At 42.6% G+C, this 27,524-nt stretch overlaps 1 protein-coding gene across 2 annotated transcripts; it reads right to left on the reverse strand.

Annotated features, from left to right (window-relative positions):
• Positions 1-153: 153 nt before the first annotated feature.
• Positions 154-27,160, reverse strand: ZDHHC13 (zinc finger DHHC-type palmitoyltransferase 13). Of its 2 annotated transcripts, none has more exons than XM_033928023.1 (17): positions 27,007-27,160; positions 23,067-23,250; positions 21,533-21,655; positions 18,592-18,669; positions 17,130-17,274; positions 16,620-16,684; positions 15,297-15,459; positions 13,007-13,132; positions 12,097-12,230; positions 10,564-10,664; positions 9,542-9,666; positions 7,241-7,303; positions 6,231-6,324; positions 4,450-4,533; positions 2,580-2,737; positions 2,240-2,337; positions 154-1,555 (listed from the first exon to the last, which is right to left on the reverse strand). In XM_033928023.1, the coding sequence occupies exons 2-17, from the start codon at positions 23,234-23,236 to the stop codon at positions 1,417-1,419; spliced, it is 1,866 nt and encodes a 621-aa protein (XP_033783914.1). In that variant the 5' UTR covers positions 23,237-23,250; positions 27,007-27,160; the 3' UTR covers positions 154-1,416. The 2 variants fall into 2 exon arrangements, with proteins under 2 accessions (XP_033783914.1, XP_033783915.1); XM_033928024.1 differs by lacking the exon at positions 27,007-27,160 and adding an exon at positions 23,948-23,991.
• Positions 27,161-27,524: the final 364 nt, after the last annotated feature.

Genomic DNA, 27,524 nt, shown 5'->3' on the forward strand with positions numbered 1-27,524 from the left:
GTAGATGATATCCAAGGTGTAGACGAAGCAGATTACAAAGGGGGAGGGGGGTGCTGGCTGGTTCAAAAACTGCTAAAGAAATAGCTTTTTAAGCAACACTTCTTTATGAATCTGAAAGTGCAAGTGTAGCATGAACCAGTAAATCAAAACCTCCCTGTCAAAGTCCTCATTTATTAAATGTAAAAAAAAACAACTTTTGTACAGATTTATAGTGACAATAAAAGAAAGTGAAGATCACAATTTTAATTTGAAGGCAACACTGTAAATGCTGTGATGATGCTCTGGAGATGGACAGCGCCTCAGCGCCCATGTGTGCGTTAAGGAGAGTAGCACATGGCGCTAGAGGCTTTGGCTTACTACATTTTCAGAAATATTCTGTCAGCTTTAGCGTAAGCTTTTACCTTCACAATAAAAAGCCTCAAAACACCTGTACAATCATTGATATTCAGTATAAAATATTACAAAAATACCATTTTGAATGTTAGCTAAGACTATCTGTAAGTCTTTCAGTCAGTAGCTTCTCCTCTGAACATGGCAATTTTGTCTCATCGGTGCTAGTAACTGCTCCTGCACACATTTCTTGACTGTATTCAACCTAAGCCCCAGCAAGCTCTGAGAGGAGCACTGGTACCAGTAATGGCTTTCCAACTGGATCCCTAAATGTTTCCACTTTGATGGCTACCCCAGACTTCTTTCAGATGGAATAGTTGTGAAAGATTTGCCAAAAAGGTAGCTACAGGAAGCGTGATACGGCCATATTTTCTATTTGCATAAACTATTTTAGAAACAAACTGAACAGAAACAAGTTTCACTGAAGGACAGATGAAAAACTTGTAGTTAAGGCTTCAATTGAGCAACAAGTCACTGAAACAGAGATACATAACATTGGTCACCGAGGACTGAAATAGGTCAGAGTGGTATGGAAATAAAAATCTGATATATACAAATCTCTCATGAATATTCATTACGGTTAAGTTGAAATAGAGACCACAGCTGTTGACATGACCTTCTTACCCACCCACTTTAACAACAGTGATACCTAGTGGAGAAGATTTGCTTGTATTTGACCCCTTTTCTCCAAAGGCAAGGTCAAAAATACAAGTTGAGAAGTAGATGTGTGGGATGGAGGGAGGATAACTTAAAATGTAGACAAAAGCACCAGCCAGTCTGACATCAAAGTGTCAGCTCCACCAGGTAGTCAGTCACAAGCCCTCACAGTTCATGAAAAATCTCATGTTCAAAGTGTAAACACTCCTAAAAAATATATTTTCTGTGCTTTGTACAAAACATTTTAAGTTATATTTAACTCCAAACGATAAAAATTTGTAAAACTCCATGGAACTTGCAAAAAAATCAGCAGACAACATTGCTAAAAAAAAAGCAATAACAGTGGTCTTCAGCTTGGGCAGATATCCTTTATACGACCTGAAAGTTTTTCATCTTTGTTGGGTCAAACGGAAGCATATACTGTTTAGTCCAGTCAATCTCCGTGTGCTTGGCCAGTCCAAAACAGCGCCAGTGGAAAAATTCAGTGAGGTTTTGAAGGCATCCGTTGCTAAAAGCAAGATAGGAGACCACTACATAAGAGAACAGATGCAAAGGCTCCAAGATAAAACCTCGCACATTACAATGGGAAGGTACAGAGCAGCTGCAAACAGGCAAATGGCCTGTGAGGCTGCATGCGCCATACTGAATCTCTACTGTGATTGCCAGCACAGACATAGAAACATGATGGCAGATAAAGGCCAAATGGCCCATCCAGTCTGCCCATCCACTATCTCCTCCTCTCCCTATTGGCTAAGGCTCTTAATATTTGCATCTCCTCTTCCTATATGCTAAGGCTCTTTACACCTGCATTGTGAGGTCATAGAGCTTTATGATTATAGAAACGTGATGGCAGATAAAGGCCAAGTGGCCCATCCAGTCTGCCCATCCACAGTAACCATTATCTCTTTCTCTCTCCAAGAGATCCCACGTGCCTATCTCAGGCCCTGTTGAATTCAGACACAGTCTCTGTCTCCACAACCTCTTCTGTAAAAAAACGTATTTCCTTAGATTACTCCTGAGCCTATCACCTCTTAACTTCATCCTATCACCCAGAGGACAAGTTGAGAGGAAGGTGAACATGGGCAGATAAACTTTGTGGCCTTTAACTTAATTATTGTAGAAAAGAAAAACCATGGAAATATTCTTTAACAAAAACAAAATTCAAAAGGCAGTTTTTCTGCCTCACACGTACTTGAATGGTGTTGTCCGTAAGGAGACGGGATGCTTTGAGTGTCTGCTCTTCATCAGCAAGGTCATCCGTTCATGAGTCGTCAAACCTAAACACGCAATCTTGAAACAAGAACACATTCCACTTATGAATATTTGCTGTGTTTCTGCAGAACTTTAGAACAGCCACTAAATTAAGGAGACGCCAAGTGTTTCTTTGTGTGTTAAAGACTTATTGCTTCATATCCAGAACGGTTCTGAAAACACTTTGCATATTACGCAACATCTTAAAAGATGAGCGCGAGTGGAGATAGGCTAATGCTTTTACGGTTGGCCAATTCAACTCAAGACATGCTCAAAGTTACCTGATAGAGCTGCATTACAAGTGTCAGGGCAGCCCAGGAGGTGTGTAACAACATGATTGTGAAGATGTACAAAAGCCAAGGCGAACAGGACGCAATCTGGATTAAGAAGGTCCAGGCTCCATCCTGATGGTAAGTGGTTGGACAGTGGTCTTTCCAATCTGAAGAAGAAAACGATTTAGCATTTACTGGCACACCTTTTTCATTGACACAGGAGCTAACAGTGCAGTAATCAATCGAAAACAGCCAAGAGGCAGAAGACAATGGGGAGAGCTTGTTTCATTGCTACTTCCTGCCCTATGGCAAATAAAATTCATAATAGCAATAATAATGGCTTAGTAATTTTCTGATTAAGGGGATGGAAAGCCTTTCATACGCTGAGAGATTGGAGAAACTGGGTCTCTTTTCCCTGGAGAAGAGAAGACTTAGAGGGGATATGATAGAGACTTACAAGATCATGAAGGGCATAGAGAGAGTAGAGAGGGACAGATTCTTCAAACTTTCAAAAAATAAAAGAACGAGAGGGCATTCGGAAAAGTTGAAAGGGGACAGATTCAAAACGAATGCTAGGAAGTTCTTCTTTACCCAACGTGTGGTGGACACCTGGAATGCGCTTCCAGAGGACGTTATAGGGCAGCGAACGGTACTGGGATTTAAGAAAGGATTGGACAATTTCCTGCTGGAAAAGGGGATAGAGGAGTATAGATAAAAGATTACTGCACAGGTCCTGGACCTGATGGGCCGCTGCGTGAGCAGACTGCTGGGCGCGATGGACCTCAGGTCTGACCCAGCGGAGGCATTTCTTATGTTCTTATGTTCTATCTGCAGAGAATCCCAATGAACTTTACATTATGGGCTAGCGTTTTTAGTGCACGCAGATTATCACGCACTAACCCCACGTTATGCGGCTAGAACTAATACCAGCTCAATGCTGGCGTTAGCGTCTAGTGTGCGCGGCATTGTAGCGTGCGCTATTCCGCGCGTTAAAGCCCTAACGCAGCTTAGTAAAAGGAGCCCTATGTCACGTCAAAAACCACCTCTGCCATGGCAAGTAAAAGTATACGAGTCTTTATTACATGCATAGCACGCTAGCATGTTTGTTTATTTAAAACATTTATATGCCGCATATCCAAAAAACTATGCATGTTATAAAAAGTTTACATAACTTAATACAATCAGACTTCCATAATTAAAAAAAAAACCATTACCCTCATCCACCCCCACCATTTTATGTTCCCCCATTAACCACATCTTTTCCATTTCATACTCAACAGAAATCAGAATGGACAGCCTTTGCTCTTATGGCCCTCCACCCTATAACCGGAGTTGCATAGGCATGTAAAGGAGGTTTCCCTCCCTACACCAAACGCTCGTAGTGGGAGGCAAGCACCTGCATAAACCATCCAGAGTACACAAGATGAGGCCATTGGTTGTTGTTTTCAAAAATCTTAAGATATAGGGGGGGTGGGATTGGGAAGGAGGATAATTACTAATTGTATTATTATTAATAAATGGGTGGGTGGGAAGGGATTCTTTTATATTTATATATTTTAAGGATTATAAGTAAGATTGTCAAGTGATTGATTATTATACACTTGTAAGATTTGAAAATGAATAAAGAATTATTTAAAAAAAAAAAAAAAATCTGTTCCTTTATATTCTGCTGCAGTCTGAAATCCAGAATGAAAGAGCACCATTTTGGGGAACTTTAAGAAAAATTACTGAAAGACCCAGAAGCCCAGTGGTTTATGAGCTACGGTGCCATTTTCTTAATGGATGAAATGCTATAATATGCCTGGATGACTGAGGGTAGGAAGGTCATTTGTGCAAATTAGAGAAACATGAAAACAAATGCCACAAAAATAATACTTACAGACAGAGTTCGCGTATACTGTCCAGGTACCCACTATGGTTAGGAAAAATAAGAACAAGACAAAATGATGGTGGTTTCCTGCCCCTGGTTACAGAAAGAAAAAAAAGACCATGTGAATTTGATTTGAATTTCTAATCTCAAGAAATAGAAGAGCTTGGCTGGACATGGAGCAGAAGGAGAGTCTCCGAGGACACATTCAAAGCGCTCCCTTCTCATCTTCAAGGCACTGAGCTAGTGCCCTGTGCGCCTAAGTATCAAGACATAGAGCAGATAATACTGCGACTTGCGGATGTCTCTAAAGCAGGGGTGTCAACGTCCCTCCTCAAGGGACGCAATCCAGTCGGGGTTTCAGGATTTCCCCAATGAAGATCTATTTGCATGCACTGCTTTCATTGTATGCTAATAGATCTCATGCATATTCATTGGGGAAATCCTGAAAACCCGACTGGATTGTGGCCCTCGAGGAGGGACTTTGACACCCCTGTTGTAGAGTATGTCCAGGGTGCAATTTGGATGTTTGAGGCTAGACCTGTTTCATAACAAGTAAGTTTCAAGTTTTATTAGGATTTGATATACCGCTTATCAAGGTTATCTAAGCGGTTTTTACAATCAGGTACTCAAGTACTAAGACTCTCAAGTTTCTCCCTTAGTAGTCAATGAACCCCCCTCCTACCCACAAAGTTGTGAATGAAACAGTACATACCTGCCTGAATGACAGCTTCCTGGAGTAGTCTTAGAGGTCGGTGTAGTGATCTATAGAGATGGGGACTCCAGGCTTATATCTCACTATTAACTACTACACTTATGATGGAATATGTGAGCCTTCCAAACCCCACCCGAATCCCCTGTAACTGCATATGTGTGACACATGCAGGCATAAGGACTACTGGTGTGGTATAGATTGGATCCAGTGGGTTTTGGAGGGCTCACCGTATTACTATAAGGGGGTTCTGGTGAGACTTTTTAGGTGACATTCACTTCAGTGCTTCTTGGGTGTCTTACTGCTCTGTTGGGATGTCTGTGGCCCCTCCTACATCCCAATGGCTTGGTTTGTGTGATTTTTCTTTTGGACTTAAAATTTAGACACACTGAGGACAAAACATCTAGAAATGGCCATTTTTGAAACAAAAAATAGACGTTTTCTTGTTTTGAAAATGGTCATGTTCGCTACTGGATTTTTGTGCGTGTTCTATCATATAAAAAATGCCCTTCCATGTACCATAGATTACTATAGTACTTTCTGTGTCTAAATGCTTTGAAAATGAGCCCTATTACCACCTTTACTAACAAACAAGTCAAAGCAGTTTATAATAAAAACCAAAAATTAAAAAGTTAGACAGGAACCCCAAAACATTACAGGACAGTCACAGACATCCAGGGCAGCAAACAGACAAGGAAGTGACCAGGTTCACAGATACAGCAATCTTTAAAAATGGTTCTTTGCACAGGTAAACAGGAAGGAGCGATAAACTGCACTAAGACAATATAAAGACTTTGTGATTCTGAAGGAAGCTCTGACTTAACATTTAGAAACATAGAAATGTGATGGCAGATAAAGGCCAAATGGCCCATCTAGTCTGCCCATCCGCAGTAACCATTATCTCTTTCTCATTCTGAGAGATCCCACGTGCCTATCCCAGGCCCTTTTGAATTCAGACACAGTCTCTGTCTCCACCACCTCTTCTGGGAGACTGTTCCATGCATCTACCACCCTTTCTGTAAAAAAGTATTTCCTTAGATTACTCCAAATGCGTTTCACAAATTCTGCAGGCACAACTCACCTATACAATAACCAGTCCATACACAATGCTGATCAAATTTAGCAACACATGAATTGCAGATCAAGCAATGATAAGAACGTAGAGGCTTTTTCACCTATGTGAACAAAAAAAAGAACAGATTATGATGTCATCAGGAAAAGCGCTACTTGGCAATTTCCATTTTAAATCTTGAGTTTTAACATTTTCTAAAAGTAGGCTGAATTTATTCCTATAATGCAGTGGTTCTTAAACCTTTTGAAGGACCTCCAGCCAGTTAGGTCTTCAAGATATCCCTAATGAATATGCATGAGGCAGATTTTCATATAATAGAGTTGACAGGCAAGCAAATCTGTCTCTTGCATATTCATTAGGGGTTTGTTTATTTATTTAAAAATTTCTATCCCTCATATCCAACAATTCTATGCAGGTCACAAATAACATACATAATAACACAGAAAAAAACATAAACAGTCTTCAATAAAACAACAGTAGATTATCCCATAGACAAGGTAACATCTTGAAAATCCAACTGGCTTGGGCTTCCCCAGGAAAGATTTAAGAACCACTGCTATAATGGTAGGAAAATGGAGAGCAGCACCATGGACAGCGGTTTATCCACACTGCTTCAAGAATTACTTCCATCTACACAGCCCTATTTAAATTATAAAATTACACTTTAATTTTGAAATTAATAATCATAGTCTGCACTAATTCATAACCAAGATATAGCTGCGATATAGCTGAAGAGATCAGAGTTTAACTGAACACACAGGAAAACCGAGAGAAAAGCAGACCACAGTGATGCCAGCCAACAAGCAAAACACCCACTGAAATCTGTTTTGTACTGGGTCAGTGGCCTTCACACATAGCTGCTCTCTCTCTAATTCCTATCAAGATACAGCCTGAAGATACATGACTAGGCCTGTAGGGATCAGACAACCTTCAGGTTCACATCTGCTTTAAAGTTCCTCATCTTGTCAATTCAAGTCCATTTCATTTTTATTTCAAGAAGAACAAAAGAAGTCACTTACAAGACAGGATGTGCAGAACATTCTGTAGTCTAAGCAGCCGGCTTCAGCAAGTGTAAAAATAGTCTGAAAGGCAAGGGAAGATTGCAGATTGCTTTGAAACGGCTCATACTGGCATAACATGTCCTGCAGTCCGAATTAAGCATGACATCATCAGTGGGTGCGCTTCAATGTACCTTTCTTTCTGCTGTAAGGTGCAAAAGCCCAAAGGTTGTCTCTGTAGCCTACTTCCAGAGAGAAACCCTAAAGTGTTCATTTCTTATTCCAATCACCCTCTTGGTCTTACAGATATCTGTAGTCTTAGGCTGTGAAACCTCCTAAAAGCTTTGAAAAGTTCATAGATCTTTTCTTCAGCTTCAACGTGGCTTTGTAAAACGGGGAGGTTAATGATGTATCAACCAACTAGGAAGTTGTGTTCCAAGGAACACCACCATTTGGAAGTGCCTTTGTTGAAGCAGGTGAGATTATGGAGTTGTCGTCATTCCACGAGAGCAGTTCAAGGCGCGTTACATAGAAACATAGAAGATGACGGCAGATAAGGGCCATAGCCCATCAGGTCTGCCCACTCTACCGACCCACCTCCAAGTCTACTATCCTAGGGATCCCACTCCCGTTGTTATGGAATGCCCTACCACGCGAAGTAAAGAAAGCATCTACATTAATAAGTTTTAGGAAATTGTTCAAACTGAATTGTTTGAGCGATATTTCTCAGAATGATATTTTTCTGCACGACAGTTCTGTAAGGAAGCTGAATTGATGTTTGGGTATTATTTGTACAGTAAGTCTTGTTGAAATTTTAATTGTGAATGTAAGTTTGTAACTCGCACAGAACTATAGGATGTTGCGAGTAAGAAATATTTAAATAAATACATTTATAAACTCTTTCATACAAAACTGGGATAAAACCTGGCACAATTCTATGTTCCATAGGTCAGTGTTTCTCAACTTGGCCCTGGAGTCCCCCCTTGCCAGTCAGGTTTTCAGGTTATCCACATTGAATTTGCATAAACTTGATTTGCATATACTGCCTCCATTATATGCAAATGTCTTTCAGGCATTTTCATTGTGGATATCCTGAAAACCTGACTGGCAAAGGGGGGGCTCCAGGACTGAGTTGAGAACATTGCCATAGGCTAAGTGCTACAATGTTGGATGCTCAGGACTGTATACACCGTGTCTAAAAAAGCGACACAGAAAAAAAGGTCTAAACACTGTTCAATAAATGGTGCCTAAAGTTAGATTAGCACTTACACCTGGGAGCCAGGCCTAACTTTAGGCATGACCATTTGCACCAATGGAAACAGGGCAGAGGAGGATTGTTGCGGTACAAATTATTCACATTAGATTAAAACTGCCAATCAGACTTTTCTGTATGTCATGTAGATTTGGGATTTTTTTCAGATTTTGATACAATAATTTGCACTACAAATAAAAAACCAGTATTGTCTGTAGGTCATTTGGGTTCTTCAGGAGAAAAGCAAGATAAAAAGAATGAAATTTGTAAGTGTCGTAATTGTCTGTGTCTCGTTAGTCTTTATCTATTTTAAAATTTCTTTTATATTGTAATTTTAATTATGTGTAAATCGCTTTGAATACTGATAAAGCGATTAATCAAATATATATTAAACTTGAAACTTGAGATCTTCTTCTAAATTCAAAGCTTTCCCACCAAGCAGCTGGCACTCTTTTTCTGAGAAATCTTTCCAGAACGACGGTGGTGTGAGCTGTATTGATGGACTGAGTGCAAGGAATAATATTGTATATACTAAGGAAGTGCATGCCTTAAAACTCCATAGTAAATGCTAAAACAGTTTAATGCAAATTTCGTTAATTATCAGCATTAAAAAAAAGTTATAATGCGTGTTAATATTTTTATTACTTGTGTGAAATGAACAAAAAAAATTAAGCAAAAGCCTGAGCTGAAAATGTTAGCCTTACAATAGGGGTGTCAAAGTCCCTCCTCAAGGGCCGCAATCCAGTCGGGTTTTCAGAATTTCCCCAATGAATATGCATGAGATCTATTACCATACAATGATAGCAGTGCATGCAAATAGATCTCATGCATATTCATTGGGGAAATCCTGAAAACCCGACTGGATTGCGGCCCTGGAGGAGGGACTTTGACATCCCTGCCTTACAAGCTAATACAATTTGAGTCAAATTTACAAAGCCTTTCTCTCTGGTATTAAGTTATTGATAAAGTTTTTGCCTTGTTGTATCTGCAGGAAATATGGTACATCTGACCCTAAGGGCCAGACCACATTCACCTGGTATATTCAAGGTCACCAGAATCAAAGGTTTTACCTGCTTTCTCTCTTCTTCAGTGGTTTTAATGTATCCTGGATCTGTTCTCCAGGTTTTGTAGAAATTATAGATCAGACCCACAGTGCTGAGGATGAAAGGAACCTGAAATGCTAAGGCTCCCATATATGAACACTCATGTTAAGGAAAACTGCTTTTAAAGCAAACCATACTAGAGAAAGGTAAAAAAAGGTTTAGTAAAATCAGGCCCATCGTCTTCGCAAGCTTCATGCCGCACACGGATTTTCCTGTAACTCTACAAATACATATCCACAGGGCTGGTACAAGATTGTTGGGTATCCTTTCTTTGGTTCCCATTTAACTTATCAATTAAATCCTCACCCCCCCTCCCTAAGCCATATGTCCTCTAGTGACTACTTACAGGTACATACATCACCATTAGCCGCTAACTGCTAATGTTGTTAAAACTCCAGTAGTCCCATAGTTAACACTATCAAAGAAGTCACACATAAAAGCTACAATAAGTCATAAATTGTATATAATCTTGTTGAACAAAATGACTGTTCATAAGCATTGCAACCATTCAAAAGTTTCATTCATTAGGTCAAAGGTGGTTTGGGTTTTTTTTAAGTTTCTCATTAAATAATTTACTGAATTTTAAAAATTTTATAGAGATACAACATATCAAATCAAATGAAAAATACAAAAAATACAAACCGAAAAGCATAAAACAGAAATTAATCCAAATTAAGCATAATGCTATACATTAATCATTAAGCTTCAATAAACATTCCGAAAGACATGATTGTGCAACCTGGAGAAGTGAGCAGATGTTATATTTTTAAAAAAACCACACCTTTAAGTTTCATTGTCATTAGTGACCAATGCTCAAAACTGTGGTTTAATTTTGATAGATACCAAAATAGTCACAGAATAACAAGAAATAATATATTGTAAATGTAAAGTGCTCAGACCCTTCAACCAAACTGTGGTTGCCCTAGTAAAAAGTGAAAAACACTTCTCTTTGTTACAAACTAGTTGCTAGATTCATGTATAAAGGATATCAGGCAACAACCAGACAAAGCAGGTTATGAATGCCCAGAATATCGAACTGACAAAAAACACTGTCGGGACATATCTTTGGCCTTTCAGGCTGATACAACGTCTGAAAGAAAAACACCCCAACATTTTTCCATTCTATAAAATTCCATCCAATGTACACTGTTCCGAAAAGCACATAAAGACAAGTATTTATGAGTTTGGAGTATCACTTAAGCCACAGTTCATTTTCAGCACAGAGAAGACCCTCTCAGTGGGTCAGCACCAGCTTTTAAGCAGCACTTACCCAGATACTGCCACTGAACATCTGGTCTATTCAGGTAATGCTGGGCTGCTACAGGGGCTGAGCCAGAGGTTACCTCCACAACTATCCAAGCAATTTAGGTCACCACGACAGCGGTCCTAACCTACCTGGATAGCCATTCGGGTATGATTGCATATTCAGTGCTGGTACCTGGAAAGCTTTGGTAGCTGCCAAAGACTCGGACATCTGTCCAAATTAGATTGCAAGCTCTTCTGAGCAGAAACCATCTGTTGAATGTTGAATGTTCAGCACTGCATATGCTTTTCAGCGCTATAGAAATGATAAACAGCAGCAGTAGACATGTAGCGTCAGTATCTGGATATAGAGAAACTTGTGGCGGTCAGCATTTCAAAAAAACACTGACCGCTGTTAGTCCATAAATGATAAATCTTTAATTCGTGCCTTAGTAATTTCCAAATTGGACTAGTGTAATATAATCTACACTGGCCTTCCGAAAGTTGTTCTAAAAAAACAAACAAACTTGACAAACAGTGCAAAATATTGCTATCAGAATTTTAAACAATGACCGCAGATATGACCATGTAATTCTGCTTCTGGTTCTGATTAATGCAGAAAGCACGGACTTTGACCTTCAAAGCTTTACATTCAGGTATACCCGATTACTTAGCAAAGCTTTTGATACCCTATAGATCAATTAGAAATCTCACCAGTTGGCCCTGCCCTCAGTTCACCTATCAAGACCGACTTCGACACGTAATTCTGCTTTTTTTGCTTCCGCTCCATATTTATGGAATTCTTTTCCTATTGAATTACGTACTGAACTTTCTTATATTAAATTTAGAAGTCTCTTGAAAACTTCTCTTTTCAATTTAGCATCCTCTCAGAAGAATATGAGTTTCTTGCTGTAATTAGATTTTCTTGGGTTAGAACCTGGGGAGGGATTGCAGACAGCAGCTTGTTATATTGTTATACAGGTATTTCATTTATCTTTCTTTTTGACAATGGAGTTCCTTTCTTTTTGGTTTGTTTTTAAATTTGTAAACCGCTCTGCAGTTATTGCGAAGGGCGGTATATAAGTTCTAATAAACATACACAATACCCCCAAAGTAATCAGAGAAGTGCCACAGTGATAAGGCTGATTGCACAGGCACATAAATTCCATTAAAAGCAGCGCACACAAGCGATACCTTATTAGAATGCTAGAAGAAAGGTGCAAGTCAGTTTAAAATACAGCTTGCACAAGCTAAATGCAACTTTATGGTAATATACCTACCTTATAAACAGCTGGATTCCTACAAACAATATGGCTAGCAGACTTCCCTTTAAAAGCCAGGAATCTGAATTCATATCTGCAATGGAACCCACGGCCCACATGACGATTGCGGACACGAGCAGTAGCAATGGCAGCTGTTAAAGATAACACTCTTTATTAAAAGAGGCTAGAAACATAGAAACATAGAAAGATGACGGCAGATAAGGGCTACAGCCCATCAAGTCTGCCCACACAATTGACCCACCCTTATAAGTCTACTGGCCTCCTTAACTCTACTTACCTGCTCTATTAAGTCAATATCCTAGCGACCCTATTCATTGGCATGACCCTCGCAGTGGCTGTGTAATATAGTGTCATGCAACCACAAGACACAGGCATGCAAGTGAGAAGTCACGGGTGTCTTTCCCAAAAACCATGGGACAGAACTTTCAAAATCATTTGGGCTTAGGAATAAATCAGAGAGCTTAGTGGAAGGCTTCAGCCCTGTATTTTCTCGCTTACCATTTGGTCATCCTAAAACTTTAATCCATTTTATTGGGAAGACATATAGAACAGTTATAGATTGGAATGCCAAATCACAAATATAGCTTTGAACACTTCCCAGCTCTGGCCTTTTTCATCATTTATAAATATGGAAATGCCTGCGATTACAGATCATAAATGTAAATTACTGTAATATTTTAATGGTTGTACATTTCCAGGAAGAATTTGGCCATTGATTTCAGCGTCTGATCTGTTTGAGTTTCCAAAGGGCAGTGCCATTAATTACATAATTTCAACCAATTCAGAGGGGAAAAGGCAGCACTGGGAAATAAAGGTACCTGGGGGAGGGGCACAATTTCAACTTGTCAAGTATCAGGAGCGTTTCTGGATCAATTCCAACCACACACTGCCCCAGCTTCAAAAATACCTCATATTTCTCTAATGATTTCAGCAACCTGAAGCTTCTACTGTGCTTCACTTTTTCTTCCTCCCTCAGCATATGAATAATTAGACGGTTTCGTGTTTGAAGAGCCAGGTCGAGCGGTGCCTCTCCCTAAGCAAGAAGACAGTTACATGTAGTTTTCCAGATAGGTTATCTGGCAGCACAGAGGCAGAAGTATCAGCAGTCAGACTAGGCAATAGGTAATGGGATTTCTGGGGTACAATCAAAGCGGTTTACAATTATTATATGCAGGTACTTTCTCTGTCCCTGGTGGGCTCACAGTCAAAGTATTTTCCTTGAGGCCGTTCCCCAGGTTCTAAGCCCATTGCACTAACCACTAGGCCACTCCTTCACTCCGCTCCACAAGTGAAGGCAAGAAACTGTATGCTAAGCACTAAGACATGCAGGACTCGAGCCATTGCCAAAGCTAGGGTCTGGCTGCACCAAGTCCTGCATCCCAGCATGACTGCCAAGTGCTTTCCTAGACCTACTTTGGACTAAAGAGCTGCATGGAAACGGGGCTGTCGTGGAACCTACGGAGATGGAAGGCATTCTCCGGGGCTCCTGTGGGAGCCTACCTGCCCCTGACCTCCTGAGCTCTCCTCTCCAGCCACCAGCAGTGTAAGAGGAACCGCTGTCTGCAGCAGAACAGATAGAGCTGCTGCGTGGGTTTGGAGTAGGAGGAAAGCAAATATGTTGCATGGGCTGGGGTAGGAGGGAAACAAGGTGGGAAAGGAGGGAATGCATACGAAATGTGGGAAGTGCCAATGGTGCATAAAGACCATAGAGGGTAACCAATGGCTAGATCCAGGGAGCAAATTACAGATAAAACCAAGATATTATACAGATTGTAACACTAGATATGTAATTTGTCCCTGTAATCTAGTTTATATTGGTCGTATTAGTCGTCCTATGAAGGCTCGACTTAATGAGCACAAGTCTAGAATTTTGACTGAGAATCTACAACCCCCTCTAGTTCAACACTGGTTGGATATGAAACATTCAATAGAAGATTTACGTTGGGGTATTCATGATTAAGTACTAGTAGGGAGGGAGGGTGGTAACCTTGATAGGGCTTTAAATGTGAAGGAGCAACGATGGATTTATAAATTAAATACAATGACTCCTTGTGGGTTAAATGCTGAATTGGAATAGGGCTTTTTAAATCGGGAGGATTCTGATTGGGGGATGGTGTTGACAGCCGCCGCCATCTTACTTGATAAACTAGCAAATTCGAATAATGGAACAATTCTGGTAGGTGTGGGTTTTTTTTTATTATGAGATAAATTTAAATATAGTTTAGGTGCAGTATAATTGTTATATATTTATTTGCAGGGGAATGTCCTTGATAAAGCTTTGTGCAAAACATGTTGGACTGAAAACCTTCCCAGATCTAAATTATTTGATCAAGAGCTAAAAGAGACAAAAGCTAAGTAAAAATTTAAAACACCCTATTATATGAATGAATAAGTTAAGAATCAGTGACCTATGACGATAAGGGAAATTCTATATAGGACGCCGGTCTCAGCAGCTGCTGAGAATTGCACATCAGCGTCCTATACAGAGCCACGGACAGATGCCTAACCACCCTGACACTCTAACCGGCACCCATATCTCCCTGCCACGATCAGCTGAGTGGCAGTGGCAGGGAACCCCTCCCCTCCCGACACTGTCTGCGGCAGGAGTGATTACCATTCCCTCCATAGCGCCAGCCCCGTCGATCCCCTGAACCCCTGACACTCCCTCACACCCCAACATCCCCCCCGACACCTCCCGAACCCCCCCCCAGACCTTTAGGAGATAGCCAGCAAGAGGAATGCCCACTCGCTCCTGCCAGCAGGCCTGCCTCTTCCAAAATGGCAGGCCTTCCCCTTCCCAGTGTATTCTGGGATGCACCGGGGAGGAGCCTAAGGATCTGAGTGGCCCAGATGCCTAAGGCCCCTCCCATAGAAGGTTTAAAAAATGTTTTTGTCTTCTAATAGTGACTAGTACTAGCAATAATATTGTCACTATCATAAAAACTAAAATGTTTAAAAAATTTTAAAAAAGGGGGCACAAATAATTAATGATAGTTTACAAGAGGCTGTTCTGATAGGACAAGTTCCAAAAACAGACAGCCGTGAGCACTTGAGGTTACCTAGCCCCTATAAGACATATTCAATTGATATCTTTTGTCTCACATTGTTTATAAATGTTTTATCTTATTAATATTGTAAATCACTTGTAATAAGCAGCATATTGAATTATTAAGTCACCACTGAAGTCCTGCATTTACCTTGGCATTCTGAATATCACAGTTAGCCCCGGCTCTCAACAACAGCTCGACAGCATTAACATTTCTTGATAAGATGGCCCAGTGCAGAGCTGTGTTCTTTTCCAGTTTGTCAACAGCATTCAGAGAAGGACTGAATTTCAGAAGAAACCCAGTAGGCTCTGGTCTAGACGAAAGACAGAGAAAGCCAAGTCTAGGATATGAATCCGGCATCTCATTCAACAAGGCGCTATCTTGTGTGTGTTGAGTTTACTTAATACAGAAAGACTAGAGCAGTAACGTTGACCATACCTTGCTTTTCTTTCTACACTGGCAGTTATCCATTTCCCATCTTCTACATCATATGCACATGGAGCCTCATATTTTACAGAGAAGGTAGAGACAGAATTGAGACATCCAGGCTGGGATGTGATCAGTTCCAGCAGCATTTTAGAACTGACTCTGCAAAAATACCTTATCCACGCCCTCATCACCTCATGCTAAGACTACTGCAACTCGCTACTCTCAGACCTTCCACTTACTCCCCTCCAATCCATCCAGAATTCAGCTGAACAACTCATATTCCAGGAGAGCCACTATACTCATGTTACCCCTCTCCTAAAGTCACTTCATTGGCTTCCCATCTATTTCCAAATACAATTCAAACTCCTCTTACTGACCTTCAAATGCACTCACTCAGCTGCCCCTCGCTATCTCTCTTCACTTATCTCCTCCGCATGAGCGGACTGCTGGGCATGATGGACCTCAGGTCTGACCCAGCGGAGGCATTTCTTATGTTTCTCCTATGTTCCATCCCGCGAGCTCCGCTCAGCTGGCAAGTTCCTCCTTACTGTGCCCTTCTCTTCAACTACCAACTCCAGACTCCATCGTTTCTGCCTTGCTGCGCCATAGGCTTGGAACAAGCTGCCCGAATCCCTACGGCGGGCTCCGTCTCTGGCAGTGTTCAAGGCCCAGTTAAAAGCCCACCTCTTTGAGAGTGCTTTCAACTCCTAACTCTCTCACCTTGGGTTCTGCATCCCCAACCCTAAACGTTATGTCTGTCTGTCCAAGTTAGATTGTAAGCTCTTCTGAGCAGAGACCATCTATAAATGACAAAATGTACACCTTTCAGAGCTACATAAGTGATAAGTAGTATAGTGGTGGGCCAGCCACAGAAATTACTGTCATCCATGGTTCTTTAAGCAGCGATTTCTAGAGAACACACTTACAGCCAAGAATCCTCTAAAGCAGATGGACACATAAAACGCTTTCTGGGTGTAAAGAGAAGCATAATTCCAAGGATGACAGACACAGGGAGCAGCTGTAAGCAAGGTGAGCATTACCTACCCAATGATTTGTTTTGCTGACAGCATGAGTGGTGTGATCCCGTTTAAATCTGGCAGGTCTATGCTCTAGGGGAAGAGAAAAACACTGTGTTATTATATAAGATCCTGAGAAGAAAACAAGTCCTCAACTTTCGTTCAAGGCTCCTGCTGTATTTCAGAGTAAGAGAGCTGTGGCTGACCTCTCTCCAGCTAAAGGAAATGAAAGTATGCTCTCTTATTAAAAGACAGTTTAATCCCTGCAAACAGTGCCTGATGCAAATAGCAAAAGGATTTGTTAAAAGCCCCTGATTGGGTACAAGCAAGTGTCAAAGTAGTGGCGTAGCAAGGGTAGGAGGCGCCCTACTCTCTCCCTCCCGCCTCCTGCTCCACACTCACGCACTCCCTTCCCCACACGTACATCTGTAAATCTTTACAAGTGCGAGTGGCTTCTTCAGCGTCGGGTTTCCCTTTGACGTCACTTCCTGGCCCCGCAACCCGGAAGTGATTCTGACAGCGAATCTATCTACCATACCTGGCCTTTCGATAAAAAGTAAGCGATGAGAGGCATGTGCTGAAAGAGTACAGCCAGGTGAATGCTGCAGTATCCTTCCCCATCGATGAGCGAGGGATCCGCTCCATACGTCATTAACAGGATCACCATCTGTAAGTGTCCTTGCCTAAAGAAGGAAGAGAAAACATTAAACTCTCGTTTACTGCAGGAACTCCAAGGAAGCAGGGAAGAAGCCCTTGAACATTAACTGGACTGTGACAACACTGTCAGCCTCTAGAGAACCGGTCTCTGCTGCTGTAAAGCCCCAAGACAGGAAGAGTCAAGACTGAGGGAGGTCTTCATTCTCTCTTTGTGGATTTTGTGCCTGCCACCACACCACCGTATATGCTCAGAGTTTGCAAGAGTTTTAGTGATGTAAATACTGTATTTAACAGACTCAGGCAGTTTGTTTCCATCATTTTTAGTTACCGTATACACTCGAATATAAACTGAGATTTGGAGAAATGGAGGTTGGTTTATATTCAGGCCAGTGCCCAGTGCCTGCCTACCCGCCCCCCTTCCTGACTTGTTGCAGGCCTCCAGGCTCTGCACTCTGTCCCCCCTCCCTGCCCATTGTATCTCCTCTCTGCCGATATCCTTCATGCCACCATGCCTACCATAAGACACGCATACCTGGAACCATTGGTGGTCCAGAGGTTTAGAGGGTGGGAGCAAGCTTTCTGTGCTCCTGCCCCACTGCTAAGCCGGACGCTGCTGCGAGTTCTGGTGGTTCAGTTGTACCGAGCAGGAGTGCACTTTGGGTGCTGCTGCTCGGCGCCAAGTGGTTTCCTGAATGGCTGCCGCAAATTCTCACGAGACTCGCTGCAGCCATTCAGGAAGCCCCTCAGCGCCAAGCAGCTCCTGCTCGGTACAGCTGAACCGCCAGAACTCATGTCAGCGACCGGCTCAGCAGCGGGGCAGGAGCACAGAAAGCTCGCTCTGCCTACTACACCCCTGGACCACCAGACGTGGGTCATACGGTAGGCAGGATATCGGCAGGCAGGAGATACAATGGACAGGGTGCAGAGCCTGGGAGGGAGGGAGGAAGGGGAGGGAAGGGGCTGGGTGGAGTGCCTGACAGGGGAGGAAGGGGGCGCTGGGTGCAGAGCCTGACAGGGCAGGGCACTTGAATATTAAAGGCCTGTCTTATATTTGAGTTAACCAGTTTCCCTCCTTTTTGGGGGGAAAATAGGGGTCTCGACTTATATTTGAGTATATACAGCACATTCTTATTTATTTATCAATAGGAGAAGGTCTATAGACCTCTGTGCATTTCTGGTTCTGATATTATAAAATATTGTAGCCTATTAGGGATCGTACCAACATTCATGCGGTCTTTTGAGTATAAAGGTTACCCATCACCACTCTAGACAAAGGAAGCTGCAGTTGCCCTCAGAGAATGGTTGGAGTATGCATGTGGCATGGATTATTACAATTTCCTTACCTGATAGCCCAGTGAAGAGGTGTAGAATTTAGATCCCCTCCCAACTGATCCACAATTGCCCCTTTGGAAATGTAATATCTGGTAATGCAAGCAAAAAATTAAGACAGGTGCAAGAAGGGAGTCATTTGCTTTTTTTAAAAAAATAGATGTTAAAAGGACAGGGTGGGTGGGGAGGGAATAAATTTATGCATTTACGATGACAATAGAAAGAAATTCAAGTGATGTGTAAAAGTTCTAAATGATGTAATATTGTGTACTTGATGTAAGATGAAAAAATGAATAAAGAATTTGGAAAAAAAGAAAAGGACAGATTTTGCATGAAGTAATTATTTAAATCCTGAAGCACAGTCTAATTAAACTGCTTGAATGTCTACAATTCTGGATTAAAAACAAAAATAAGCAATTCTGCAGTTCTAGAAATAAAGTCATAGTGGCATCCAATCTTGATAAAAAGTGTTCTGTCTCCCGACTGCTGTTTTTTTTTTAATAGCTATAAAACTTGAATCCTTGCAGAATTCATGGTTTGACAGTGCCTCCAAACATACTTGAAGCCAACACCGTGGTAGATAGCTTATCTGCCCTTAACATGGGTTGGATAAAAGCTTTACATAAAGGAAAATAAAGATGAAAAGTCCCTTTTACTAAAGCTTAGCACTTGCTAGTGGACATTAGGGTGAACCAAGAGCTAAATGCATTAAACAGGATCTGTAAGACCGCGTGGTCTGTTCTGATCCGATATTTGGCCGATTTTAAAAGAGCTATTGATGTACTAAAAATTTTGCATGCAGATAATTCACATGGCGATTCATCGTAATCCCCTTCTCTCCCTTCCAACTGATCGCTGTAAGAGCAACTCTCACACATGGGCAGAACCAGCAGGGGAAATCCCGAAGCAACCTCCTGCCACTCAGCTGTTCAGGGCAGGAAAACTTTATTTTTTTAGTAATAGACACAGATGTTGTGTGTGTTACACACACACAGTATCTGTTTTATTAAAAAAAAAACAACCAAAACCAAACTTCCCCCAATGATGGCCCTCCCTGACATCCCCCTGATGAACTGGCACTGGGGACCTACCTCTCCGTGCAAGAAAAAAATCGGCAGGAGGGATGCCCACTCCCTCTTGCCACCGGAAGCTCCCCCAATCTCCCCCTCCTCCAGTACCTTTTTCAGAAGTTGGGAGCAGGAGGGAAGCATGGTCCCTCCAGCTCCAAGGCCCGCTGATACAAAATGGCGGGTCTTTCCTCCTTGGTGCCATCATGTGATGCAAGGGGAGGGACCTAAGGCTTCTGAGCCAATAAGGACCTTAGGCTATTCCTCATTTGGGGGAGCATCCGGAGGCAGGAGGGAGTGGGCATCCCTCTTGCCTTTTTTGGGAGGGGAGGGGATAGTTCGGTGGCATCCCTCCTGCCATGCCAACCACCCCCTGCAAGAAAAAAATTGACAGGAGGCAGTGGACATCCTTCCTGCCATTTTTACTATTACGGGGGGGAGGTGGGGGAAGAGTCAATCTGTTTTGTCAGAGAGATGTCAGGGAGGGCTATCATCAATGAGGGGCTTTTTTTCTTTTTTAATGGGGCAGATATTGTGCAAGTGTAACACACATAGCATCTGTGCACATTTTAAAAAAAAGGGTTTTGCATCTTATAAGTATTTTTGTATTGATTGGACAGGTCAGCAACTGGTCTCGACCAGTCGCTTTTTTTGGATCGCTAAAAGCGATCACTTTTTTCTTTGTGCATTGGGAAGCCATGTTAAAGCATCAATCACTCTGACAGTTTACATGGCATTTCAATATTAATGAGCTTATTTGCATGGTTGGATCGGAGAATGAGCGATCGTGCAGAAAACCATGTGATGAGCTTTTTCCATATCAGGTCAGTAAATGCGATCGTCGCTAAATCAGTCAAAACTGGTTTAGCGATGATCGTTGCACAATCGCTAACTTTAATGCATCTGGCCCTAAGTGCCATGTGGTCCAGAAATATGAACTAAAATGCGCACTTGCGCAGCATTTAGTGCACGGTACGTTTTCGTAAAAAGGCCCCAAAGTGACTTGCTTAGGGTTACAGAGAATCAATAGAGCAATTTTTTATGCTTCTGAATCATGGAAACACTTTAGCTGTGCGACGTAATTTATATGAATCACTCTGAAATAAAACTTGGAACTGTGATCTTACACAGAGCCATAGTTAGCATTAAATAACCTAACAAATCATTACATTACATTAGTGATTTTTATTCCGCTTGTGCCTTGCGGTTCAAAGCGGATTACATAAGAAGAGAGCTGGACATTTCCAGGAGGGTACATGACATTGGAGAATACAGATTGAGGGTATAGACTTAATGACAGAGTGAGGGTGTAGACATAATAACAATGGAAGATAAATCAGGTTACATTACTATACATATCAAATATTCTGTTTCCATACTTTGGTAGGTAATCGGTTTCGGTAGGGTGAATTAGGTTCCAGGTATTTTTTTTATTTATTTATTATTTTTTTATATGTATTTTTTGTCGATTGATGGTATGGTGCCAGGGAGTGAGCAAACCTGGTTGGTGGAAGAGGAGAGGGAGATTAGGTAGATTGTAAATACTTTTTGAAGAGCAGCGTTTTGATTTCTTTACGGAATGCTTTGAAGTCAGATGTTGAGGTTAACAATTATGAAATAGCTAATTAGCCACAAACATGCTATTAGCCAGAGTTACTAACATTCACTCATGTTGTTCATATGGGTTATTTTACTGCAAATCAATCTCTTCCTGCAGTTCTCTGGTTACTAACAACACTGGGTAATGCGATAGAGGCACGTTAGTAACTCAATGTATGCTTGGTCCATTTCACCTACGGCCTTCAAGATTCTGCCAGCAGTGGAAAGCCCTTGATAAATGGGTCCTTCAGGCACAAGCAACGGACAGAAAGTGGTACATATGTCTTACTTTACAAGCTCCTGTCTGTTGTTGATAGCTGCCCAATGCAGGAGGGTCACGTTCTCTTTGTCAGGTTGTCTGACGTCATACCCTGCTTCAACCAGCTCTTTACATCGCTCCAATATGCCATGCCTCAAAGAAAAGACATTTGGGACATTGTGTAGCTTTGCAATATTTTCTGTTCAGTAGAACCTATAATTACTGTACACATAGGTTTGCTGCGACACAAACCTTGAATAACAGCTGCCTCACACGATCATGGTTCATGTCTTGCATCTTCAAAATTAAATGCTACAGAAGAACCAAGCAGCCATTCAGAAAAACTTGTCTCTTAATGCCGTGGGTTAGGCCCTATCGCATGAAAAACTGTGAACATATCAGCCACCAGGAACTGAACAGCTCTTCAAATACCCATGCTAAAATGTTGCCTGACGAGCATTCAAATGTTCCAGGGCCCTTAAGTTTAAGGATCCCAACAAAGCAGGGACCTGCTTTTAAAGACTAGAGTCTAAAGGGCTACTGAAAAGTAAGATGGGTGAGCCAGGTACTTCTAGCCCCTTTCACTTCCTCCCCCACCCTAAATTTGTCTCTGCATTCTCCTGGTTGGCCAGCTTGAGTAGCTCAGTCAGTCCAACCTGGTAGCAGACAGCCAGGGAAGTCTGGCGTCCGTAGTTGACCACCCCTGATCTAGAGGTTTATGCCCTCACATATGTTGAAATGCGATTATAAAAGCAGAAAAATCATCTGAAATTGGAAACTGTAGTCTGCAAAGCTGATACCACAATATTTCTGGCCCTTTAAGCATATCATAATCTATTTAGATTACTGGGAACAGCAGCATGGAACACTGGATGAAGTCTGAGAAGAGATAACATGATAAACAGAATAGGGAAGCAGAGACAGGGAAAGAGTAGACATTTAAACAATCTGGCAGGGAGTGGGAGGATACTGGAACTTGGTGGGTATGTTGCATGGGTTGATGAACTCTGGATAAAACAAGGACTGTAGAAATGGTATGAAAGACAGGGAGTGCTTGGAGAAAAGGTGAGAAGTGAAAAGATGTGCGTCAGTGAAGGATTTGAGAATGGGGAAGAGGTGAAAGGAATGGGGGGGTCATGTGCAGGATTTATGGAAGGGAAGGCGAGAAAGAGAAGGAGCTAGAGATGTAGACGAGGACTAAGGAAATGTTGAAAACCAAAAGGAAAATCAATGTGATACATATTTAAGGGCTCACTTTTCTATACAACAAAATATCACAGATATTTTTAACAGTCATTGCTCTCCATTTGTTGTGAATGAAATGTACCAGTCCTAAACCATAGACAAGACAACAAAAAAGGAGTCCAACAGGGTCTGCAAAACAACAAACAAAGAGCAAAAAACAAAAAGCAAACTGCAGACTAATATGTACAAGATGCAGGCAGTGTTTATTATACCAAATATTTATTGCAGTTATTGATACCACCTTATTACAAACTAAGTGACCTAAACCATAAACATGCATTGTACATGGCAGCCAAGCAAACTATTCTCAAAGACTCACTGTGTGGCTTTCACAATATCCCAGCTACTACAATCATCCAGGAGAGGGAGCTCTTCTTGCCGAGGTGGTTGGTCTTTGTGCACAAGTGGTTGGTCATGTGCACGAGTGTCCTGCCAGTGTACTCCGTGAGGTCGATGGTGCCCATGTTTATGCCCATGGCTACTATGCATCTTACACTGGTAAACTAGGAATAAACAATGCTTGCATTACACTCCTCCCACAACAGTATTTATTAAACTTTCTGTGGCCACAGGCAACCCCAGGAGGCCTAATTTTCTATTTATGCCACTGTTCTCAGCCCTCGTACAGTGTTGAAGCTGGTACTGCCATCATCCCCCACCTTCCGTGGAGCCTATATAGGTTCATCAGAAGATATGACCCACTGGGGACAGGACGGGGGGGAGAGGAGGGGAAGAAGAGGCTGGCCCACTCAAGTCATGTCCCCAAATACAGATTTTTTTAAAACCTATTTGGGATCACAATACAGTTCGGACTAGAGAAATGACATGGTAGCAAAATTCAACACTGTTCTCGTCCCTGTGGATAATCACAGGAAACCATCCTCATGACATTCTTTAAGGAGAGAAGGAGAGAGGGAAGAATCAGAGTATGAATGGGCCCAGCCAATGATCCTCAAGCATAGCATTGAAGAATGCTGTAGAAGGACTGAGGTTGGGATAGACACTAAAGAATGACACAGGATGGTTTCCTGTGGGACGGGAATGGTCAGAATGACACAATTTGTCACTGGCTCCATCCCCGCGTCATTCTTTAAGGAGAGAGGGAAGAATCAGAGTCATAGGTTTAGAAGTCTCATTGCTGTGTTTTTTACACGTTAGAGACGTCGTATATTCTTTGCTGTGAGTTCATATTTACTTCACCTGAGAATAGCTGGTTGTCATCAGTTTACATTTCCCATTCTGAGATGGGATTGGGGAGGAGAAAAGCCAAGCAAGGAGGCCTGCAGGGAGAGATAAGCCAGTCTCACGGTTATATTGCGAGCTCCTTAAGCCCGCAAAAGGTTATAAACTGTCCAGGAAACAGTCTTTCCATCACATTTCATGATGCTGTTGATGTCGCTTGATGACTCAGCTGAGCAGCTACACAGCCACAAGGGACCATGCTGTGGAGACAGCCAATTAACACACCATTTCTTGGCCAAATACAGTACGTTTGGGATGTGTGACTTTGGCTGGCAACCCATAGTTCATTTGTGTAACTATATTTAGGCATTGATGTGGGCAATGATCTGGGGCTTCTGATGGGGTCCCAACAGCGAAATGGGACTGAATAGCTCAATATTAGAATGTAATATAACTTGGGAAACTGCAACCTGTTTTGTTACTAAACATGTATCTTGCTTAATTTGTTTTATGGAAGGTGGATGGAGGGGCGGAGTCTTGACTGCCTATGACACAAATCTGTCACAAGTGAACCTAAATTCCCTATATCCGTGTTGGGGGTAATTGTCTACAGGTCAGCTGGAGCTGGGCACAATGAGGTCCAGATTCTGTATACGGCTTCCTAAGCTGCACATGCAAATCGGTGCAAATAATATATTGGCACACGCACAGTTGCATTTATAGATTAGTGTAAACCTGCAACTTGAGCCCTCCACTAGCTCAGTGGTTGGCGCAGAGCCTGATCAAGGCCAACCGATACCCTAAGCACAGCCCAACAATCGGTGCCCTTTGGCCCTTCCACTGCTTAACTGACAAGACATTATGACTGAATAAGTGCTGAGAAATATCATAATTTTATGAAACAAAACAATTAGAACAACACTGAAATTCATGTTGGATAATGGGTGTGAAAGGTGGCACTGAGAAGAGCATGATAGCTAGGGGAAAAAAGCTCTGTGGTACACCCCCCTTCCCTTATTGCCCTAAGCACAAAATTATTTTGCTTGACGGTTAAAACCCAGGGCTGGGCTGTTGAAGTGCTCATAGCTAACTGCTGATAGTACATATTCTATAATCAGCAAGCATAAGTAGAAGTCACACCCAGGCCCCTCCTCTCAGATCCACAGCCCCTTGCAGTTGCACACTTTGGCCCCGATTCTGTAAAGTCCACCTAAAGTTAGGCCCTGACATAAGCACCAATTCTATCAAATTTAGGCACCCGTTACAGAATCGTGCTCAGTGTCCTCAATTTATGCCTTGGTTTTCTAAGCCTGAGGTTAGGCACCAGTATCGGAGCCTAACGGCCTGACTCACGAAGAGGCGCCTAAATCAAGTTCGTGCCCATGATCTGCCCTTAACCCTTTCAGGACCAAGGGACATATTTGTCCCATAATTTTAAAATCCTATAAATTTTGATTGGGATAGTCTACAGTTCTAAATTTGATATGTACGGATTCCATATGATACTGCCTTTATGTAAACAAACTGGTTCCGACATTCATTCATTAGCGTCGTTGCCAGATTGACGAGAAGATTCACTTGCCACACTGTCCATAAGCCAGAAGTGTGATTTTTTTAAATAAAAATAATGATATTTCACAAAAAAAATCAATTTTTTGGCATCTGCAAGCCCTTTTTACCATAAAAATGTCGTCAAAACCACAAAAATTGGCCTACGATCCTTATGGTCCTGAAAGGGTTAACAATACCCCCTTTTCATGAAGGTGCTTTGGGCTAGGCGCCTACTTTTTACAGAATCAAGTTCTTGAAGGTAAGCGCCTAACTTTCAATTGAATCCAATTAAAGCAGCGGTTGAGTGCCAGTATATGCACTGATTAAGCCTGTTGCTCAATTAAAGTAGGCGCCTTTATAGATTCATGACCGTAGTGCCCTCTGTTTGTAAACCAGACTAAGGGCAGTTACAAGCATTAGTGCAAACTGGTGCCGGTTAACACCAATTAACAGCTAATTTAACAACTTACATGCCTAACTAGCCCTATTCCATAAGGGAAACGGGATCTTTTCCAGATAAGCCCCGCCAAAAAGTTAACCCCCGCCACCCAAAAAAGATTATAAAAAAGAGGCGCGATCTGTATAAAGTAAAGTGGGGGGGTTCCCCCCACACACACTCCCGTCGGAGCCCTTAAAAAAATGGTCAACAGTTTATCCTATTTTTTATAATGTTAAGTTTCATATCCTCTTTTTTATAATCTTTTTTGGGTGCTCCGACCCCCCCCCCCCACTTTACTTTATACACATCGCGCCGCGTTGTGGGGGCGTTGTGCTGAGAACTTCACTGGTTAAGGTTGCGTGCGCTGGCAAAAGGTGGCGGGGCTTAACTTTTGGCGCGTGCACTTTTTCCATTAGTGGCAGGGCTTATCTGGAAAAGATCTGGGAAACGTATTGAGGCTTGTATACCGACTTCAGTGGCATAGCAAGGATAGGAGGCGCCCAAGGCGGTGGCACCCTCCTCTCCGCCCCCTTACCCTAAGCAACACAATCATGCCCGCCTTGGCTTTCCTTGCCCTGCGACCATGAAGTGATTTTGGAGGGGAGCCAGGCTGGCCCGAGCAGCAGACCGGAGAAGTTGCTCATGCTGGTGAACATTTAAAGAGATACAGAGGGAAGAAAGGGCACCAGCATGGCACAGGAGGTTCCGCCCCCCTCAAGATGGCGCCAAAGAGGGCATTTCCCCCTAAAAAAAGACAGCTCACCCTGGGCAGTCAGTCCCCCCCTACCCTTCACTTCCTGGTCACAACCACACTGAAAGTGGTTTACATACAGCTAGTTGCGCGGGCAAAGGGCTGGTTAACATTGCTTCTCACTTTAGGCGCGCTAAGCAGCCCATTGCCCGCGCAAATTCATAGCTCACGGGGGACGATGCCCTGCGCTGCTCGCGCTCCTTTGCTAAAGGGAAGTGGGGGAGAGCCGGTGCCCGAAACCGAAGCACCGAGCGCGGCAACCCCGGAGGCCGCTCTCGACGGTACCGTGAAAGGCCTCGGGCGCCCCGCACCCCCAACACCCCACTTCCGGCTCACCTCCGGGCTCCCAGCGCCGACCTCCGCCACTTCCTGGTTACGGCCACACCTCCCCGGCGCGCGCTGCCAATGAGCTGGGCGCCCCGCCCGCGGAGGGGCGTTCCCTCTGGAGCCGGAAGTGCAGCTGGAATCCGGCTTTACGGGCTGCCACGTGCTGAAGCGGCGGGAGGGGGGAATGGAGCTTCTCGCAGCTCGATCCGTGTTCCAAGGAGGCTCTTTGACTTGGTCCAGAGAAAGGGCTCCTGTGGCTGTGTTTCTCACGAATGCATGTTCATGGCCTTTTCTTGCTTTTTACTTATACACAAAAAAATATGACTACGATCTGTGTACGAAGGGGGCAACTCCAGAAGCTGGCACCTCCAGTTGCACCGATGCTGCAGGCCAATTCTTTTGTGTGCCAGGAGGACTAGAATAAATAACGTGACCATTAATTTTCAGTCCCGCCCCCAATGTTTTCCATTCATTTTTCATGTACACACAATATCTTATTCATAATGGTAACCATAAATTAAAAAAAC

This window comes from Geotrypetes seraphini, chromosome 19 (genome assembly GCF_902459505.1).
Source record: "Geotrypetes seraphini chromosome 19, aGeoSer1.1, whole genome shotgun sequence".
Taxonomy (NCBI): Eukaryota; Metazoa; Chordata; class Amphibia; order Gymnophiona; family Dermophiidae; genus Geotrypetes; species Geotrypetes seraphini.

Bases quoted from the DNA above. Each gene is read 5' to 3' on its own strand.
- ZDHHC13 (XM_033928023.1), bottom strand. From the start codon at position 23,236: ATGCATAGTAGCCATGGGCATAAACATGGGCACCATCGACCTCACGGA. The intron at 17,275-18,591 runs GTAAGGAAATTG...TTCCTTCTTTAG, and splicing joins CCTCTTCACTGGGCTATCAG to GCAAGGACACTTACAGATGG. The intron at 10,665-12,096 runs GTAGGTATATTA...TTTTTCTTTCAG, and splicing joins GGAATCCAGCTGTTTATAAG to ACGTTGTATCAGCCTGAAAG.